The sequence below is a fragment of the Ictidomys tridecemlineatus genome, chromosome 1 (assembly GCF_052094955.1).
Source record: "Ictidomys tridecemlineatus isolate mIctTri1 chromosome 1, mIctTri1.hap1, whole genome shotgun sequence".
Lineage (NCBI taxonomy): Eukaryota > Metazoa > Chordata > Mammalia > Rodentia > Sciuridae > Ictidomys > Ictidomys tridecemlineatus.
Window position 1 is genome coordinate 29,321,082 of NC_135477.1, and position 21,704 is coordinate 29,342,785.

Here is a 21,704-nt window from a genome sequence, read left to right on the forward strand (position 1 = left end):
AAATTTTTGAAATGATATCTTGGCTGGCATCAAACTCCTGGGCTCAAGTAATCCTCCTAGTGTGCATAACTCCAGGGGTATAATTATTACATTAATAATTTTAGGGCAGGGGTTGTGGCTCAGCGGTAGAGTGCTTGCCTAGCATGTGCGAGGCCCTGTGTTCGATCCTCAGCACCACATAAAAATAAATTAAAATAAAGGTATTGTGCCCAACTACAACTAAAAAAATAAATATTAAAAAATATTAAAATAATATTAAAAAACTTACATAGCTAAAGAGTAAAGAAAGCCTGTACATTTTTAAAAATGTATATATTTTTAGTTGTAAGTGGACATAATACCTTTATTTATTTTTATGTGGTGCTCAGGATTAAACCCAGTGCCTCATGCATGGCAGGCGAGTGCTCTACCACTGGGCCACAACTCTAGCCTCAGCCTGGGCATTTTTTATTGCAGTATTTCTCAAATGTTTTCATTCTATGGAATGCTTTTATAAAGCAGGTATGTATAAATCACCCAAAAGAGCCTTTCCCATAAATAAATAAATAAATAAATAATAGAACTTTTTTTTTTTAGTTGTATTGGACATAATACCTTTTTTTATTTATTTGTATGTGGTGCTGAGGATTGAACCCAGTGCCTCACATGTGCTAGGCAAGTGCTCTGCCACTGAGCTACAACCCCAGCACGGCTTTTGATAACACATGAAAGAGGTGGCATTTTATTAAATAAAAGGAATCATTAAGGTAGAAAAATGCTTAAGCATTAATATATCCAATCCTGTAGCAACTCCAGTGGATAATCAATCATAGTTTAAGTTCTTTTTGGTTTGTTTTTAAATTAACATGCTAGGTATTGTTATTTAAATATGAAAATGATCTTTGCCTTCAAGGAACCTACAGTCTAATACTGAGCTTGAGAGAAGTGGTTGAAAATTGATCTGATTGTGTTTTCTGGTACGCACACTTCCATTGCTAAACTTTTTTTTTGCTGACCCTTTGAATACATTTGCTGAACTGTGAAATGTGCTGCTAGAGTAGTTTTAAGTATGATGGTTTTATACTGTTTATGTGAAATATAGCCCTATTCTGCATATGGTTTTACAGAAAAAGGAGTGGTATTTGGATCCCCACTGACAGAGGAAGGCATTGCCCAGATATACCAACTGATTGAATATCTGCACAAAAGTAAGACTACTTCAAGTTTTATTGTTCTTTGTTAAATGAGGACTTGTAAGTTTTTCATTGAGATCTAACTGCCTTGACCTTTGTAGATGCCAGTTAACTCAAAAAAAGAAATAACCAGTAATAATTAATTTCAGGTGGCAGATTTTTAAGTATATTTCCTTTTAAATTTCATCTTATGTATTGATTTGCCATATATTCTCAGAGATGTATATTAATTGCATAGTGCCTATGAAATTACATTTCCCCCTTTACTCAGATATTTCTTTTTTAAAGAATTCATTGTCTCTAAAGAATCATTACATTTATTTAAGGGAGCATGGTATTTTTTCATCTTTCATTTTCAGAATTCCATGATTAATATTCTTCACTTAATTTCCCCTCTCCTCCCTCCATTCCTTCCTTCCCTTCTTTCTTTGCAGTACTGGGGCTTGAACCCAGGGCCTCATGCTTGCCATGCAAGCACTCTACCACTAGGCTACATTCTCAGCCCTACATTTCATCTTTTAGGAGTCATGCTGTTGATGTCATTGCTCTAAGTGCTTGGTACAGCTGAGAATGTGTGAAATATATGGCATTATATGATGTCTTGATAAATTCAACATGTCTTCTTAATCAACCCAAATGCTTATTTATAACTTATTCTATGGTGGGACATTGTGCTAGGAGTTAGAACACAGGTTACAAACTAGCAGCTTGAGTTTAAGTCATCTATATTTATGTTTTACTTGTTGGCAAAGGATTAGATTAACAATAAAATTAGTTAATGATGTTTTAAAATGGGGAGAATCCAGGTTTTCAATTTCTTTGGGTGGTAGGAAGATATAGCATCCTTGGGCCCCATTGCTACGTGGACACAATCAGATGGAGCACAGAGATGTTCTCCAGTTTGTTATGGTCCTGTTTGGTCCTTGATCATTACCTGGCCCTGAAGGCATGTGAACTCAGACTCCTGAATAAGGAGGTTATATAAAAGTAAAACGTGGACATCCTTCCAGATCAAGCCAAAACTATATATCTTCCCCCTACCTTTTTAATATCTCCTTAGATAAGCATAGAACCTAGTTAGAAGGGAAGAATAGTTTAGTTGAGATGACCCTAAGCTTCTGGGAATCTCCTAGACTGAAAGGTGATCTAATGTGTTAAGTAAGAGTTCTGGTTCCTGGACCAACCCAGAGTCTCTAGGTTTATTCTGGACTGGAGACATCAGTTTAAGCAGCAACAAACCTCTACCGAGGAACTTAACCCCTCCGGAGTATGGGAAGAACCAGAGGGAAGGGGTTCTCAGGAAGATTTGGTTTTTCTTTCTTTTTATTTTCCAAGCTCATTCTGATCATTGACTTGGTTAAATCCAGAGTCTCTATAAAGTACTGTAGAAGGGTGAGTGGTTCTTAACAGGAACATTCAGTTTAGGTGATCTCCAGGTGCTCAGGGACAGCCATATATGTGTCCTCAGAGGGGCCAGTGGGTTCCAAACTTCTCTAGAAAAAAAAAAAAAGGCAAAATCTCTTTTAAGAGCTTTATAAAGGGTCTTTTAAATGAAAAAAAAATTACTTAGGTTATATGAATTAATAAAAAATTCTCTTTTTGCTTTCTTTTTACCTGTTTGCTTCCATGCTAAGCAGACTTGCGAGTAGAGGGATTGTTTAGAGTACCAGGCAATAGTGTCCGACAGCAGATTTTAAGGGATGCTCTCAATAATGGAACTGATATTGACTTGGAATCAGGGGAATTTCATTCAAATGATGTTGCCACTTTGCTGAAGATGTTTCTAGGAGAGTTACCAGAGCCCCTGTTGACCCATAAACATTTCCATGCACATCTCAAAATTGCTGGTGAGTATAGAAAATGAGAAGGAGATGTAAATACATTTCTTTGAATTTAGTAAAATTCTTTGGGGTTTTGTGACTTGTAACTCACTGTAATATTTCTGCTGATATTGGTTAAAACTTTGTTATATCGCTGGACTTCTTGGGGTACTCTTAAGTATTGACCAGTTAAGTTTGATTTAGTTAATTTTTTTCTTGATAATTAAGCTTCTGATTAAGACAAGACACTGACAATAAGGTAAGGTCTGGAAGCCTAGTATAGTGCTTTGAATGTTTTAGTTGCTTAAAAAATAAATGCTTTTCATTGTATTGTATTATATTACATGAATTCATGGGGTTCACACAACTCATTTAGTTATAGATTTGGTATGTTTGCCTTGTTTTGGCTAATATGTCTATTCCTCAGTTGAGATTGTCTACACTTACAATTTGTGTTGTTGTTTTTTTTAAATTTTTTTTTAGTTGTAGATAGACATAATATCTTTATTTATTTATTTTTATGTGGTGCTGAGGATTGAACCCAGTTCCTCATATGTGGGAGGTGAGCACTCTACCACTGAGCTACAGCCCCAGCCCCACAAATTTTCTTTTTAAAAATAATTTGATTTGTTTTCTGAATAGGCAATATATTCACATAGTTCAAAATTTAAAAGATTCAAAAAAATAAACAATTAAAAGCCTCTTTCCCACTCTCGTTCCCTAGCACCCAGTTCTTCCCAGAGACAACCAGTGCTGTTGATATTTTGTACACTTACAACACTTACATATATTCCTCCCTTTTTATGGAATGGTAGGGTATTACACACATGGTTCAGTGGTTTGCTTTTTTTCACTTAATGTATCTTGGAGAATGGTCTATTTTTACCTCACAAATGGTTGCCTCATTCTTTATGATTTTGTGGTAGGGAATTCATTCTTTAATTGCATAGCTATTATGTTGCCATAGGCTCTGAGTATACATAGTATCAAAATCCATGGAGCATTTACTTAGTTTTCTGCCCTTGAGCATTTCTTTCCCTTCTTTTTTTTTGGTACTGGGATTGAAATCAGGGGTGCTTTACCACTGAGCCACATCCCCAGCCCTTTTTTATATTTTATTTAGAGACAGGTCTTGCTGAGTTGCTTAAGGCTCATTAATTAAGTTGCTGAGGCTGCCTTTGAACTTGCAGTCTTCCTATCTCAGTTTCCTGAGCTGCCGGGATTATGGACATCTGCCACTGCACCCAGCTCAGATTAGATCTTTTTAAAAGCACTTTTACTAGCAATCTAGATGATCGAGTGAGTAATTCTGCTAGAATGTTATGTGATTTTACCCTTAATATGGGGGGAAATAAAAGAGTTTTGGAAAAGGTTTAGAAGATACTAATAAATTTTTTTTTGTGTGTTAACATAAGGATGCTTATTTTCATTTGCTTTCCTGTTGAGTTTCGTTCATTTAGTGCAGTTTTTGAAATCCTCCACTTCACTGACCCATGAATCAATCATTGTTCCTAGAAAATATTTTAAGGTGTGGCCGTGTTGCAGCATTTGATATGCCTTGCTGATACCTGGAAGAATTTTCGTTTTCAATTTCATATTAACTGAATGTATTTTCTATAAATATTATCTGCCTTTCCTGAAATTATTATTTAGTTTAAACAATTTAACACACTGAAATAATTTTCTGGTCCATATAAGTTATACCTAAATGGTTGTTAGTATTCTTTGAAATTCTGATTATGCAGGGGATTGTTTTTATTGAAAACCTATGTTGCAGCCAGGCTCAGTGATACATCCTTGTAATCCCAGAGGCTTAGGCAGGAGGATTGCAAGTTTGAGCTATTTAGTGAGACCCTGTCTCAAAACAAAAAATTAAAAGAACTAGGGATGTAGCTTAGTGTAAAGCACCCCTAGGTTCTATCCCCAGTACCAAAAATAAGATAACCTGTGTAGCCTGTTAGAGAAGACACATGGTTTTGACCCCATGAGGAGCTGCTTGGATCATCCTGTTATTCACTCTGATTTTTATTTTAACCATAAAATATTTGAGGAGGAAAAGGGGAGGAGTAGCATTGTGAAGGCATGTGTGGACATGTTTTCATTTTTCCTTGGTATGTACCTAGTAATGGAATTGCTGGGATATATGATAGCTCTAGCTTTTTAAGGTACTGCCCAGATGTTTTCAAGAGTGGTTATACCATTTTACATTCTTACCAGCAATGTAGGAGGGTTTAATTTTCTCTTTGCCAACATTTGTTAATGTCAGTCTTTTTGATTATAGTTATCCTAATGGATGTTGAGTGGTATCTCATTATGGTTTTGATTTATATTTATTGATTGCTAATGATACTGAACATGCAAATGCATGTATATTGTATATTATCATTATTTTGATGGAAATAATGATAATATACATTATCTCACACATTAGTGTTTTACCAATAAGGGGTCTCACACATTAGTGTTTTACTAATAAGATGTATCCCTAGCCCATTAATACATTAATATGTCCATGGTTGCACTGGAAGTACCTGGCAAAATCTATCCTCCCCCTCCCTCCAGGGTGGGAGTCAAGCCCAAGGCTTTGTACATACTAGGATACTATAATTTTTAAATTTTGTTTGTGCTTGATTCTTTTTTCTCCTTTGGGAATTGAAGGGAGGATAATAGTTATAGTATTGGTTTTTCTTGCTTTTATTTTCTTCCTCCTTTTTAATATTTACTTTTATTTTTAAGATTTGATGCAGTTTGATGATAAAGGAAACAAGACCAATATACCAGATAAAGAACGGCAGATTGAGGCTCTTCAATTGCTCTTCCTCATTCTTCCCCCACCCAATCGTAACTTACTGAAGTTATTGCTTGATCTCCTGTACCAGACAGCGAAGAAGCAAGACAAGAATAAGATGTCTGCCTATAACCTTGCCCTTATGTTTGCACCCCATGTCCTATGGCCAAAAAATGTGAGTTTTAAGGGGAAGAGTAAAGATTGCTTAGTGTTCTTGGGCTGGGCTTCATCCTATGGCTGTACCTTGATGAGGCTATCAAAGGTCCAAGGTCCAATCTTCAGCTTTATGAGGTTAGGAGCTTTATCATTTCACCCAAGAGTTATCAAACTTGCAGGGGTGGGGGGACAGTTCCTGTAGCTTATAAATCAATTTCTGATAAACCTATGTGAGAACTTGCTAGTGAAAATTCTGGAAAATTCTAGTTAATAAAGTAGAATACTCAGAAAACTTCCTTGGGAAACCAGATTAATTTCTGTAAATTTAGAATAGAGCTGTGTGATCTTACTGGATAATGTCACCAAGCTTTATATAAAATGACAGATAGAGCAATCATCTTGCCTTGTCCTTCTGTTTCCCACAGATATAGTTTCCTTGGATACAGTTGAATGTGCTGCTTCTTACTGAGACCACAATATTCTCAGTGACTTAAATAAGAACTAAATTATCTGAAGTCTTTTAAACAAATATTTCATCTGAAGGCACATAATTATATTTCTGCCCATTTATAGTATATGTTTTTTTTTGTATGATGGGATTGTGAACCAGGATACCTCACTTGGAAGCTATAAACAACTAATGTTACCTGTATTATTTTCTGTACTTAGGCCCCTTCTTTGTAAACAGGGCATGATAGTAGTTTCTCCACTTACCTTACAATGTTGCTGGGAAGACAACAGAAATAGATGTGTTATAACATGTTATAAAAGATGTTTGAGATTATAGGAAACGAGAAAAATAAAAGTAAGGGAAAGAGGTTGTTTTACCTGACAAGTAGCTAGTAACAAAATAAGAGAAAGTTCTGGGCCAGAAAGAACTTCTGGGTGGGTTGGGGAAGACAGGACATACCAACTCTTGTCCATATTAAAAGAGTTAGCTTCATAGTGAAGAATATTAGAACCAGGTAACCAAGACTGTGGGAAAGGAGAGAGTAAACTGTGGTTATCACAGAAGAGCAAACAGATAAAATAACAAAGGTACATGTTGAGGATTAGGGATTTGGTATAAAAGAGGTGCTTTAGTACTTAAAAAAAAAAAAGAGGAAGCAGAGACAGAATGGAAATCAATGACAATTTGACTATGTTTTTAAGGAAAAGATGTCATCTTTGGTATCTGTTAATATGAGAGTTCACCTTTGTTTTTAGAGAAACTCCAGTTTCTCTGAAGAGGCAGTGTCCTTGATGGTTGTTGTGGGTTGTGTTCTTCCTATCCATTTTGAATCCTAGGCTGGATTTTCTTTAACTTTGCTCTCATGTCTAATTAGGAAATGAATATTGATTCTCATGAATTTCCTGGTCACTGTAGGGAAATATGATTGTTCTAGATTATATCCAGTGGAAAGCTACTGAACTAATAGAATTAAACATTGTATTTAGAGTTACTTTTATTAGGGATAGAAATGATCACACACAAAAGTATGTAAGGGGTCCTGAGAAGAGCAAACAGATAAAATAACAAAGGTACATGTTAAGGATGTTATTGGGAAATGGTACTTCCCAGCTGTTAACGCCCTTTGTTCTCTTTTCCTCTGAACAGGTCACTGCAAATGACCTTCAGGAAAATATCACGAAGTTAAACAATGGGATGGCTTTTATGATCAAACACTCCCAGAAACTTTTTAAGGTAGGTAAGGGATAGCATATGGTTGGTAATAGGACAAGGAAGATGGAGCAAAGTTGAATCTTAGATAAAAAAGAAAAAGTGGGCTCCTGGAAGAGAAGAGTCCTGACTTGCACTGTAAGCCAGAGTGGACAATGGAAAACCCTCCCAGGTGGAAGGAATGGGAGGCCCAGAGGTTCCAGTCCTGGGGTAATTGGCTCCACCCTTGAAATCATCCTGCTTTTTTTCCTGAAAGGCAGCACATGCTGGCAGCTGTGTAGTTATCCTGCCTGCTTCCTGCCAGTGGGATTTTGAGGGTCTGACAGCCCCCTTTCATTTTGTACTCTTTGTCCCTTTCAGTCCAAACAGGCAGTGTTTCTGCCAACATAATTTTCTCAAGAACTTTGTGGGTCTTCTGTGGATTGTAATGGGGTTTATTCTGTTAGACAAAAGCCACATATACAAATCTTTTGAAGATAAATCCTCTACCTTGGTCTCCTGCTGCTAAGGCCGAGGGACAATCCCTTTAAGCTTCCTAAAGGCCCTCTGGTTCATTGAGAGGGTCTGGGAGGCACACTCTTCCTCTCTTGAAAGAGCCCTTTGTGTGACTGAATACGCTGACCTTTTCATGTTTCTAAGGTTTTAGCAAAAGATTGTATAGTCACATGCTTGGTCTTTAGAATATACCTACTCAATAGTGAATCTCTTAATTTTTTGTATCTTTTGCCATCTGGAGAAGCCAAGAATTTTTAAGATCATCCGGTTCTGATTCCTTTTTTATTATGGTAAAATACTTATCATCTTAACATTCTTCTTTTTATTATTATTTTTTGGTACTGGGGATTTAACCCAGGGGCATTTACCACTGAGCTACACATTCCCAGTCCTTTTTATTTTTTGAGACAGGGTCTCACTAAGTTGCTTAGGGCCTTGCTAAGTTGCTGAGGCTGGTCTCAAACTTGTGATCCTTCTGCCTTAGCTTCCCCAATTTCTGGGATTACAGGAATGCACCATCATTTATTTATTTATTTTTGAGGTAGGGTCTCACTGTGTTGCTCAGGCTGGTCTTCTGTGTTGAAGTGGTACTCCTGAGTAGCTAAGACTTTAGGCCTAGGCCACCACATCCAGCTCATTTTAACTGTTGTTAAATGTACAGTTCTTTGGCATTACATATATTCACATTGTTGTGCAACCATCATTTTGGAGAATATGTTTCCTCCTTTTTAAATGAATATCATTAGAGACTCAGCACTCTTTATCTTGCACAATTGGAACTCAATACTCATTAAACAATAACTCCTCATTCTCCCTCCCCTTAGCCCTGTCAACCACCATTCTACTTTATCTCTGAATTTGACTTTTTAAAGTACTTTATGTAAGTGGAATCATACAATATTTGTCTGTGATTGTTTTATTTCAAGTAGCATAGTGTTTTCAAAGTTTATTATGTTATAGGATGTGTCAGAATTTGCTTCTTATTGTTCTTGTTCTTTCTTCTTTTTCTTCTCTTCTTTTACAGAGCTGGGGATGAGCTATACCCCCAACCCTTTTTATACTTTGTTTTAAGACAGGGACAAGTTAAGCCTCTAACTTGGGTTTCTTCTGCCTCAGCCTCCTGAGGAGCTTGGATTATAGCTGTGTGCCACCACACTCAGCTTCTTTTTGTGTTTAATGCTAATTTTTAAAAATTGTGGTAAAATATATGTTCAGTATCCTTTATGTGAAATGCTTGGGACTAGAAGGGTTTTGGATTTTGGAATATTTGCAAATACAGAATGAGGTATGTTGGAGATGGGTCCAAAATTTAAATATGAAATTCATTTATATTTCATATATACCTTATACACATAATCTGGAGGTAATTTATGCAATGTCTTTAAAGCACCTGTGTTTTGATTGAAACGTAACACAAGGCAAAGTATAGAATTTTCCTTGTATTATCATGTCATTACTCAAAAAGTTTCAGATTTCTGTAGCATTTTGGATTTTGACTTTTCAGATTAAGATGCTCAACCTCTGTACAAAACATAAAATTGATCGTCTTAAGTTTTTTTTTTAACTTTTTTAAAAAATATTTTTTAGTTGTAGTTGGATACAATATTGTTAATTAATTAATTTATTTTTATGTGGTGCTGAGGATCGAATCCAGGGCCTTGCCCGTGCTAGGTGAGCACTCTACCACTGAGTCACAACCCCGATCTCTTCTTTTAACTTTTTTTAAAAAAATATTTTTAGTTGTAGCTGGACATGGTATTTTTATTTAATTTATTTATTTTTATTGATGGACCTTTATTTATTTATTTGTTTATATGTGGTGCTGAGAATTGAACCCAGTGCCTCACACATGCTAGGCAACGCTCTACCACTGAGCCACAGCCCCAGCTCTTTAATTAATTTATTTTTATGTGGTGCTGAGGATCAAACCCAGTGCCTCAGTATGTGCTAGGTAAGTGCTCTAACACTGAGCTACAACCCTAGCCCTTAACTATTTTTGTCTTTTGTTTTTGGTACCAAGGATTGAACTCATGGACACTTAACTACTGAGCCACATCTCCAGCATTTTTTTTTTTTTTTTTTTTAATATTAGAGACAGGGTCTCACTGAGTTGCTTAGAGCCTCGTTTAGTTGCTGAGGCTGGCTTTGAACTTGTGATCCTCCTGCCTTAGCCTCCTGAGCTACTGGGATTATAGGTATGTGCCATTGCACTTGTCGTTAACTTTTTTTTTTTTTTTTTTTTTTTTTTTGAGGTGAGGTCTCACTGTGTTGCACAGGCTGACTTCTAACTCCTGTGCTTACGTGATCCTCCTAACTTAGCCTCTGTGCCTCGCTTTCACAGCTGTTTTTTTTTTTTTTCCCAATGTAAACTAATCAAGGTTTATATATTACTTTTGAATTTTATGTCACTTTTAATCTGTAACAGTCATTATGCTTTTTCTTCATGTCATTGATTTGAAATGTTCAAATCAACTGTCTTATATATTTTCTTACATTCTAACTTTGTCTTATTTTCTCAAAGTCACTTAACTTCTTCCTCTATTTTTAAGTGTTTCCTGTAAACTATAAGTTAGATCTAGAATCTTGATTAGATTCAAGTTGTAGGTGGTGTTTATATATATTACATTGCAGTACATTAGGAGACACATGATGTTAGATTGTCTTACTGTGATAATTTTGTTATTGGCCAGATCTCTTCATTATAAAGGGACATTTTCTCCTTTCCAAATAGTGAATAACTTATAAGGTAAATCTCTAATATATATTGGTTTTAGCATTTGTTGATAATCCTGCCTAGGATCTGTGATTACATTAGGTATTACAAAAAGATTGATTTTCTAATTCTATTATTTAACCCATAATATATGACTTTATTTTTTGGAGAAGATGTTTTCTCCTTTTTAAATAACTGTCATTAGAGACTTATGGATTTTTATGTATTCATGATGTTAGTCAGTTTCATTTATTCATTTTGATAATTTTGTCCCAAATTTGGGCATTGATGGTCTTTATAAGCTGGTTCCTATAACCCAGTGCTTCACATATATGAGGCAAGCGCTCTACTGCTGAGCCACAACCCCAGCCCCTCCTTATAGATTTAATTTCACTTTTTGAACCTGTAGTATATTTACATTATTTAAAAGTCACAACTACCAAAAAAAAAAATAATAAAAAAAAAATAAAAAAAACAAGAAACGAGAAATTGCACTCCTTTCTCTAACCATCTTCATTATTTTCTGGTTTATTTTCCTACTATTTCTGTTTTATTTTTGTGGTACCAGCGATTGAACTCAGGGACACTCGACCGCTGAGACACATCCCCCAGCCCTGTTAGTATTTTATTTAGAGACAGTAACTCACTGAGTTACTGAGGGCCTTTATGTTGCTAAGGCTGGCTTTGAACTGGTGATTTCCCTGCCTCCCTGGGATTACAGATGTGCACCATTGCAACCAGCCTTACTGTTTCTTTTTGTTAAAACAAAGTAAATGTACATACATGTTTATATTCTTATTTCCCCTTCTTTCTTACACATATACTGTTCTGTGCCTTACTTTTCTCACTCAATAGATCCTGGAAATTCCTCCATATGCTTCATAAAGCCATTCAGCTTATCTCCCTTCCTTTTTTCTCTTCCTTTTCTTTTCATTCTTCTCTCTCTTTTTCTATCTTCTCTGTCTCTTTTCTTATTTAATGACTGCGTAGTACCACATTATATGGATTTATGAAAGTTCGCCAACTATTAATGAACATTTAGGTTGTATCTAATCTTTCTGTTGTTGTTGTTTCAGTTTTGGGGATTAAACTCAGATCCTCACATATGCTAGGCAAGCAGTCTACCAGTGAATGCATTCCTACCCTTTTTATTTTTTTTATTTTGAGACAGGGTCTCTCCTAAGTTGCTGAGGCTGGCCTGGAACTTTTGATCCTCCTGACTCAGCCACTACAATCTATGGGAGTCCAGGGGTGTGCTGCCAGACCCCACATGTGTCCAATCATTCAGTTAATCTTTTATTTTAATGTTTTATTTTTTAGTTGTATTTGGACACAATACTTTTATAATATTTATTTATTTATTTTTATGTGGTGCTTAGGATCGAACTCACAGCCTTGCACATGCTGGGCGAATGCTCTACCCCTGAGTCACGACCCCATTTCCCATTTGATTAATCTTTATGTTTCTGGAGTTACATCTTCAGGATAGATTCTCAGAAGTGAGATTCTGGGACAATGGGTAAATGCAAATGTAATTTTATTAGATATTGTAGTATTCTTCTCTATAGTGATTATATTAGTTTACATTTAATAAAATAGTGGTTGTAATTAAACACTTCTTCCTGGACTGTAAACAGGGTATTTGTTACAGAATTCTATTCTGTAGTAATCCTAAATGGTATTTTCTATACATGATTCTAAAATGTGATCCGGAGACCACTTGCAATTTGTCAGGATTTGGGAGTTTTTTTTTTTTTTTTGGTCAAATATAAGCATTTTTATAAATGTTTATATGTTTGTTTCTGGCTCACTTGAGTGTATTCTTGCCATATTTGATTTTTAAAACAGCAACAACTACATCAGTGTCTTTCATAGTTTCCCCATCAATTTTACTGAGGGGTCTCTTCAGTTGCAAGAGAAAGGAAGCTGCAGAATAAGGCATTTTGTGCAATCTTTGGCCTTTCCAAAGTCATCTAACAGATAATTTTGAGAACCATTGTCTTTTTGTGGACTTGAAAGAATTTTAGGTCCTACTAAACTCTTGGTCCTGGTATTCTTTTGTCGTCTTCCCAGGCTCCTACTTACATTCGGGAATGTGCAAGATTACACTATTTGGGCTCCAGAACCCATGCATCAAAGGTAAGATAGGAAACTGCTCTTTAGAGTTAAGATTAGTGGAGTTTTTTTTTTTTTTTTAAAGCATGAAATTATAAAGTAAAGCTGTGCAAAATAAAAATATTTTAATGTCATAGCTTAAAGTTACTTAGTCATTTCATTACAAGGAGAATGATTGAGTGGAAAGTTACAAATTGAAATAGAAACGTCCCTATGGGCAGTGTTCTTGCCTGCTGTCAGATGTCCTTCGCTGGTGGATGAGAAGGTATCCTCTAAACAAGGGTGATGATGTAAACTGTATGTTTAAAGTTTTTTCATAAAACCAATATGCATTTTTATAGCACATGACACAAACAATCTGTAAATAACAAATGTTTTAAATACTTTTTAGTAGCAATAGCACAGTTTTATGTAATTTGTTCTTTTATTTTTAAAATTTCTTTTTAGTTTTAAGTGGACACAATATCTTTATTTTATTTTTATGTTGTGCTGAGGATTAAACCCAGTGCCTCATACATGGTAGGGGAGCACTCCACCATTGAGCCACAACCCTAGCCCTGTAATTTGTTCTTATTTAGGATCAATGGCATGATAAAACTCTATTCTATCAAATGGCTAAAAGACTTGATAGCACATGAATTTAGGGAAATGTGTCGTGCTTATTGACAGAAAATCACATATGATTATTTAGCTCCAACAGTGGAAAGTTAAAAAAAAACTTCATAATCACTTTTTTTGAGTGTATATGTGTATGGTACTGAGAATTGAACCCAGGGGTGCTCTGCTACTGAGCTATATCCCCAGCTCTTTTTATTTTTTATTTTGAGAGAGAGTCTTGCTAAGTTATTGAGGCTGGTCTTGAACTTGTGATCCTCCTGCCTCAGTCTCCTGAGTTGCTGGGATTATAGATATGTGCCACTCTGGCCACAAGCACTTTTTTATGAATTTTAATTGGTCTTTCTTGGTTAAAAACTTAAAGATGTCATCATATGCTATTATTTTCTGCCCCTGATTGTTCTACTCATCGAGAAATATTGGCGTGACCAGGAAAACAGTATTTGATTTCAAGTAGTATAATTGGTGTGTAGTTTTTCTTAAAGAGTTGTTGTTTTCATTCCTTTACTGATGCCACACAGTTGTCATATTAAATTGTCGCGTTTGGGAAAAAGCTCCAGCCGCGAAACAATGCCCTTATGCTCCAGGGTGGGACTGTCACTTTAGTATCTGGATAACTTTACACTTATAGCTTAATCTATTTTTTCTAATGAGAATGATGGTACTCTGCCTGCTTGCCTTATATGATAGCGGTAAGGATGACTTGAAATGAAAATATGCTTTGAAAATTGAACTTTTGATGGGCTTGGTGGTGTACATCTGTAATCCAAGTGGCTCTGGAGGCTCAGGCAGGAGGATCAAAAGATTGTGGCCAGCCTCAGCAACTAAGCAAGGCCCTAAGCAATTTAGTGAGACAATATCTCAAAATAAAAAATAGAAAGAGCTTGAGATGTGAATCAGTGGTAATGTGCCTCTGGGTTCAATACCAAAACAGAAAAAAGAAAAAGAAAAGGAAAAAAAATTGATAATTCTTGGTGGTAATATTCTAAATATATTAGGTTCTCTGACAGGTTATAGGAGGATGATTAATATAACCTTTATTAATAGGTCCCTTATCTGATAATTATGTTAAGATTTTTCTTGTTCCTGAGTATAAAAATAGATGATATTCCCACTCTCCCTTTATTATGTTCTAGGTTTTTGTGGGAATCCAACAACAAAGCTGGAAGGATATATTAATTCATTTACCTTTTGAATTTCCTTTAGGATGACCTTGATCTGACAGCTTCATGCCATGCTAAGTCCTTTCAGCTGGCAAAATCTCAGAAACGGAACCGGGTAGATTGCAGCTCTCACCAGGAGGAGACCCAGCAGCGAACAGAAGAGGCGCTGAGAGAGCTCTTCCAGCACGTTCACAGTATGCCAGAGTCCGCAAAGAAGAAACAGCTTATTAGACAGGTGCCCAAGGACAGGGGAATAGTGAGAGGTTTTAGGAACATGATCACATTTGTGGAATCACTAGGCAAGATTGTTAAAGAATCTCATTTAAGTTTTGACTCTTTTTGAGACAAGCTTTGGCCCTACTAGAGAAAGAAATAAAGGCCCTTGGATTTCTTCAGTTAAATAGGAGGATTCAGGGGGCTGGGGATGTGGCTCAAGCGGTAGCGCGCTCGCCTAGCATGCGTGCGGCCCGGGTTCGATCCTCAGCAGCACCACATACCAACAAAGATGTTGTGTCCGCCAAGAACTAAGAAAAAATAAATAAATGTTAAAATTCTCTCTCTCTCTCTCTGTCCCCCTCTCTCTCACTCTCTCTTTAAAAAAAAAAAAAAATAGGAGGATTCAGAGTGTCTCTACTTTTGGTCATGTGCCAAGTTTTCTTAGAGCCAGAAATTAAAATATAATATAATATTCCAAAGTTTAAACTCTTAACAAATTTTTCTGGCAAATAATTTAACTTTCTGAATATCAGTTTTTTTGTTTGTTTATTTGCAAAATGGTAATAGTATTGACCATATTTCATGGCTGTAAAGATTAGAGATAATGTACATAGAATAGAACAGTATAAATGGTAACTCTCAACGATAGAATTGTTTGTAGTTAGAAAAACACTATAAACCAAGGTCCTAGGCTGATTCTAGAAGTTAGGAATCTAGTGTTATCTTTGTTTATTTTGGAGCTATGGGAGCAAAATTAGGTCTTCCATTTGCTACTTTCAGCACTCAAAGCATAGTTTGAGTAAATCCTGACTACTTGGCTACTTTCTTTCTGAGGAAATGTGTTTGTCTCAGTCTCTCTTGAATTTAAAAAAAAATTTTTTTAAATTTTATTTATTTTTTTATTGGTTGTTCAAAACATTACAAAGCTCATGATATATCATCTTTCATACATTTGACTCAATTGGGTTATGAACTCCCATTTTTACCCCAAATACAAATTGCAGAATCACATCGGTTACACACTCACATTTTTACATAATGGCATATTAGTGACTGTTGTATTCTGCTACCTTTCCTATCCCCTACTATCCCCCCTCCCCTCCCCTCCCCTCCCCTCCCATCTTTCCTCTCTACCTCCTCTGCTGTTGTTCAATTCTCTCCCTTGTTTCCCTCCCCCTTTTCTCTTGAATTTTAACTGAACAATTGGGGTCAGTTTGTTAGGAATTTGCTACATTACAGCAAACTGACATATCAACTGACAGTTTTGGAGGTTTCAGCCTGTAACTAGTGGCCCTGTTGCTTTTGGGTCAGTGGTGAGGCAGGACATCATGGCAGGGCACATGTGGCAAAACTGTTTGCCCATGGAGGGGAAGCTAAATAAAGAGAAGAGGTCATGGCTCCACAGTTCCCTTGGAGGTCACACCCCCAGTGATCTAAGACTCCTACTAGGCCCTACCTCTTAAAGGTTTTACCACCTCCCAGTAGCACAACTGGCTGGGGACCAAGGCTTTAACACATGGACCTTTGGGGGACATTTCAAATCCAAGCTATAGGAGTCAGCCTCTTTACTTCTAGAACCTTGGAGGAAGAGTCAGTTTTTATATATTTATTTTATTCCTGATCTCAAGTATAGAGCCAGGTATAAACAAGTATTTAGAAAATGTTAAATGGAGCTATGATTAACAATTGATAAAGATCTTTTTGTTTTTTGGCACTGAGGCTTGAACCTAGGGGTGCTTAACTACTAAGCCACATCTCCCTCCTTTTTTAATATATTTATTTAGAGAAAGGTCTTGCTGAATTGCTAAATGCCTCACTAAGTTGCTGAGACTTACTTTGAACTCGCCATCCTCCTGCCTCAGCCTCCTGAGCTGCTGGGTTTACAGGCATGCACCACTGTGCCCAGCTTGATAAAGATATTTAAGTTTTTGGTCACTCTTTTTGAGATTACTTTGAGATTTAGTAAATTGTCTATGACTGGATTTTTCAGGGTATTGGATGAGTATTGTTGCAGATTCAATGCCATCTAGTGACTAAATTTTCCATAGAAATTAAAACAGTAGTAGTTTCATATAGGACAGGTGTAATGGATTCTCTCAAGAGTACTGACAGTTAAAAGACAATACATAGGAAAAGACATTTTTTTTGCTATTCTTAGAAAAATAGGAAGTTATAGAGAAGGGTAAAAAAAAATCACTCATTCCACCAGTGTTTATATTTTGAACACTTCTTTTAGACTTTTTCCTATGGTATATTTTTATATAGTTATGATCATGTGATAAACTTTTTTTTTAATCTCTCTTTTTTTTCACCAAACTGAGCATAAGCATATTTTCATAAATGCTTGCAAACTCCTTCCATTCATTTTAGATACTCCCATACCTTTTTGAAAAAAAATAATTTTACTATATATTTTTTCTCTATGATTATTAAAAATAATATGCTCACTGTAGAAACATCAAAACCTCTATAAGAATATAAAGGAGAAAAAGAAAAGGAACCTATCGTATCCAGAGATAACCATTTTGGAGTATTTCTAGAGTTTTTCTTCCTGAATATATATTTCACATTTCTTTCTTAATTAATATATATTTAGTTTTATATTCTACCCTTTTCCTTTAACTTTATATCACAGACATTTTCTATGTCCATTGAAAGGTTATGAACATTTGAAGTGTTTGCATAATACATCCTATGTAACCTAATTTATGGACAGTTTGCCTACTATTGGACACATTGGGGAAATTAGATTGTTTTTTAGTTTATAAATTTTTTTTTCATAAATATTTCATTGTGTATCATTTCCTTGAAAAAGTATGACCAAAGCATTATTAGTTTTGACTGATATATGTCCCTTCCCTCTTTTTTTCTTCTGAAAAAAAAAAATGTCAGTATTTGTTTGAATAAACTTTTAAATCTGAAATAATTTTAGATTTAGAGAAAAGTTACAAAGTTAATAGAGTGTCCACATACTTTTCACCCAGTTCCATATTATCAAACTAGGAAACTAACATTTAATGTACCACATTTTTGTTAACCCTGTAGTCTTTATTCAGATTTTATCAGTCTTTTTATTAATGCCCTTTTTCTGTTGTAATACCCTGTTTCTGTTCTGATCTAATCTAGGGTACCCCTTTGCATTAATACATGTTTACACATGCATACACATTCTCCATTTCTCTTTATTTGAATTTCATTTGTGGAAGAAACCAAATTGTTTATTCCCCAGAGTCTGGATTTTACTGATTGCATCCCTATGGTATTATATAATATATCCAACAGTCCTCTATATTTACTATAAAGTGGTAGTTAGATTTATTTCTGGGGGCTTGATTTGATTCCAATCCAGTTCTTTCTGATAAGAACACCTTGTAAGTGGTACATACTTCATAATATGCATTTTTTTCTTTTTTTATTGTTGGTTGTTCAAAACATTACATAGTTTTTGATATATCATATTTCAAAGTTTGATTCAAGTGGGTTATGAACTCCCATTTTTACCCCGTATACAGATTGCTGAATCACATCAGTTACACTTCCATTGATTTACACATTGCCATTCTAGTATCTGTTGTATTCTGCTGCCTTTCCTATCCTCTACTATCCCCCCTCCCCTCCCCTCCCCTCTCATAATATGCATTTTTAAAAAATATTTATTTTTTTTAGTTGTAGTTGGACACAATACCTTTATTTATTTATTTATTTATTTTTATGTGGTGCTGAGGATCGAACCCAGGGCCTTGCAAATGATAGGCAAGCGCTCTACTGCTGAGCCACAACCCCAGCCCATAATATGCATGTTTTAAGAAATATATATATATATTTTAGTTATAGATGGACACAGTATCTTTATTTATTTATTTTTATGTGGTGCTGAGGATTGAACCCAGTGCCTCACACTTGCAAGGCAAGTGTTCTACCACTGAGCTATAGCCCCAGACCCCATAATATGCATTTTTAAAAGGATCTGAATACTCCTTGCTAAAGAGCTTCCCAGAACATTTTATTAATTAATGCTTTTCACTGGATGTACAATAATGATAACCATTTTATTGTATCTTTGCCAACATTTATCAGAAATGATGAGTTTTCATGGGTTCCAGTATTTTCAGGAAGAATCCTTACTAGATAACTAGAGGTAACTAAATTTTTGTTTTCTGAGATAATTAATTTTGAAAACTTCTTAGTACCCATATATAAAACAGTCACTTTTTAAACTTCCAGAATCTGAAGTGATAAAACATACAAGTTTACAATTGAGAATTGTAAAAAGTTTAGTTAGAAAGGGCAGAAGAGTAAATTCTTTAGTTAGGTACTATATTAAAACATTAAGACTATACAGTGTCTCATATTTTCCCTTTTTCCACCTTAGATTCCTCCATACAAAGAACTCATGTTCATAGAATTGGAAGTTTGTGTTCTGATCTATTATTCTTTGATGATAATAATGAATTCTATTTAAACAGCTTTAATAACTTAAAAAATTCAGTATGCAACTTATGTTAACTTAAGGACTACTTTAGGTTGTGCCAATAACTATGTTTAAATGTTTTATGCAAAAAAAAATTTTTTTGTTATTTACTAGCAGGAGCTCTTGGGAGAATTTCATAAGCTCTCCATGTCTCAATGTCCTTATCTGTAAAATAGGGACAATAGGGGCTGGAGTTGTGGTAGAGCGCTTGCCTGGCATGTGTGAGGCCCTGGATTCGATCCTCAGCACCACATATGAATAAATAAAATAAAAGATCCATTGACAACTAAAAAAATATTTAAAAAAATATGGGGATTATAATTCCACATTCAAGGAATAGGAAAAATAGTACTACTCAGAGTAACTTAATATATTTTTATTTCTTTTTTTTTAATATTTATTGTTTTTAGGTGTAGATGGACATAACACAATGCCTTTATTTTTATGTGGTGCTGAGGATAGAACCTGAGTCCCACCCATGCTAGGCGAGCGCTCTACCGCTGAGCCATAATCCCAGCCCTATGTTTTTACTTCTTTTTGGAAATATTATTTCTGCTTTTGTTTTTTTGTGTGCTGGGGATGGAACCCAGGGCCTTTCACATCTAGGGCCTTACCCATTCTATTTCTATCAATGAGCTGCATTCCAGGCCACCGTTTCTGCCTTTGTAATTTGCTTGATGACCTACTGATGTATACATGAGACTCATTTATTCCTGGAATTTTTGGGTATTTACACTAGGAGAATATTAATAAAATGTTCTCTGTATTTTCTTTTAGTTTCAAAAGCAGTCTTTGACTCAGACACCAGGGCGAGAACCTTCCACTCCCCGGATACAGAAGAGGGCCCGTTCTCGCTCCTTCAGTGGGCTTATTAAGGTAGGTATGCTGTGCTGTCTTTTTCAGTAATGATTGTGAGGAACTATAACAGTCTGACTTTTTCTTATGCATAAATAGGTTTCTTTAGTCCTTGGACTCCTTTAATGGATTAATTTATAAGGGGTAAAGATAGGATTTGGAAAGGCTTTTATTTTTCAAAACATTTTGCTGTGTTTTAAATCAGAGATGGGGTTCTCCGGTGCAAAAGAAATAAAGATTCTTCCTTCTCTTCTGGGGCTGAGGACAGAGTTCTCATTCCTGAGCAATGTGGATGGTCTCTTTTGCTTTCTGACCTGCTTTATAGTACATACTTCTTTATTCAATTTGATAAACCCATGGAAACAGTGAGGAAGTTGAGAGATTGGGGACATTGTTAGAAAAAATGGATTTCTATTAGGCTAGTGAATTTTTATTACCTCAAATTTTGGTAAACTTATTTTTTTTTTACTGTTGTTGTATTCTCTTCCCTTGTATCAAATTTACTAAAAATCTTACTTTTAGAATGAATGTAAAATATATTTCTGTGCTTTTGCTGCCATGACCTTATTTACAGATTCAGTTGACAAAGTCTTCACAGATGATCTGGACTTGTAGTTGAAAAATATTGCCATAAGGTGGCAGTAGATAACTTGGATATGGGGTTCAAATTTCCATGCATAAACTAAGGCAAGGTTCTGGTTAACTTGAGAGGTATTTTGTGTTCTGTCTTCTTTACTTCCTCCTTTCCAGGGGCTATCATCCCCAGTTCTTTTTGTTTTTTAACTTTTGAGACAGGATCTTTCTAAGTTGCTGAGGGTCTTGCCAAATTGCCCAGGCTGGCCTCAAACTTGAGATCTTCAACCTCCTAAATCACTGGGATTATAGGTATGTGCCACCACACCAAGCCCTTTTTATATTTTTCTTTTCTTTTTTTTTTTAATATTTATTTTTTTTAGTTATCGGCGGACACAACATCTTTGTTTGTATGTGGTGCTGAGGATCGAACCCGGGCTGCACGCATACCAGGCGAGCGCGCTACCGCTTGCGCCACATCCCCAGTCCCCTTTTTATATTTTTCATTTTGAGATAGGGTTGCTGAGGAGGGCCTCCAACTTGGAATCATCCAGACTCAGCCTCCTGAGCCATTGGAATCATATCACTCCCAGCCTATTTTTCTTTTAAAAATTGTTTTAACATTATTAAGATATAAAATTCAATAACATAAAGGAACACTTTGATTATAATTTCAAGTTTATATTTTAAAAAATGCATACCTTGGGGGCTGGGGATGTGGCTCAAGCGGTAATGTGCTCAACTGGCATGCCTGGGGCGCTGGGTTCGATCCTCAGCACCACATAAAAAAACAAAATAAAGATGTTGTTCTACTGAAAACTGAAAAATAAATACTAAAAAAAAAAAATTCTCTTTAAAAAAAATGCATACTTTGGGCTTGGGTTGTGGCTCG

General features: G+C 35.6%; 1 protein-coding gene across 4 annotated transcripts in view; it reads left to right on the forward strand.

The window, feature by feature from the left end:
• Arhgap19 (Rho GTPase activating protein 19) overlaps positions 1–21,704 on the forward strand; it is a 49,863-nt gene that overhangs the window by 16,790 nt on the left and 11,369 nt on the right. For 2 of the 4 annotated variants that reach the window (XM_078032460.1, XM_078032549.1), the window contains exons 3-9: positions 1,107–1,187; positions 2,807–3,019; positions 5,729–5,955; positions 7,534–7,620; positions 12,878–12,943; positions 14,741–14,932; positions 20,162–20,260. In XM_078032460.1, coding sequence (XP_077888586.1) covers positions 1,107–1,187; positions 2,807–3,019; positions 5,729–5,955; positions 7,534–7,620; positions 12,878–12,943; positions 14,741–14,932; positions 20,162–20,260 — 965 coding nt within the window. The remainder of the gene's footprint in view (positions 1–1,106; positions 1,188–2,806; positions 3,020–5,728; positions 5,956–7,533; positions 7,621–12,877; positions 12,944–14,740; positions 14,933–20,161; positions 20,261–21,704) is intronic. The other 2 variants (XM_005335275.5, XM_040272680.2) reach the window with 1 other exon arrangement.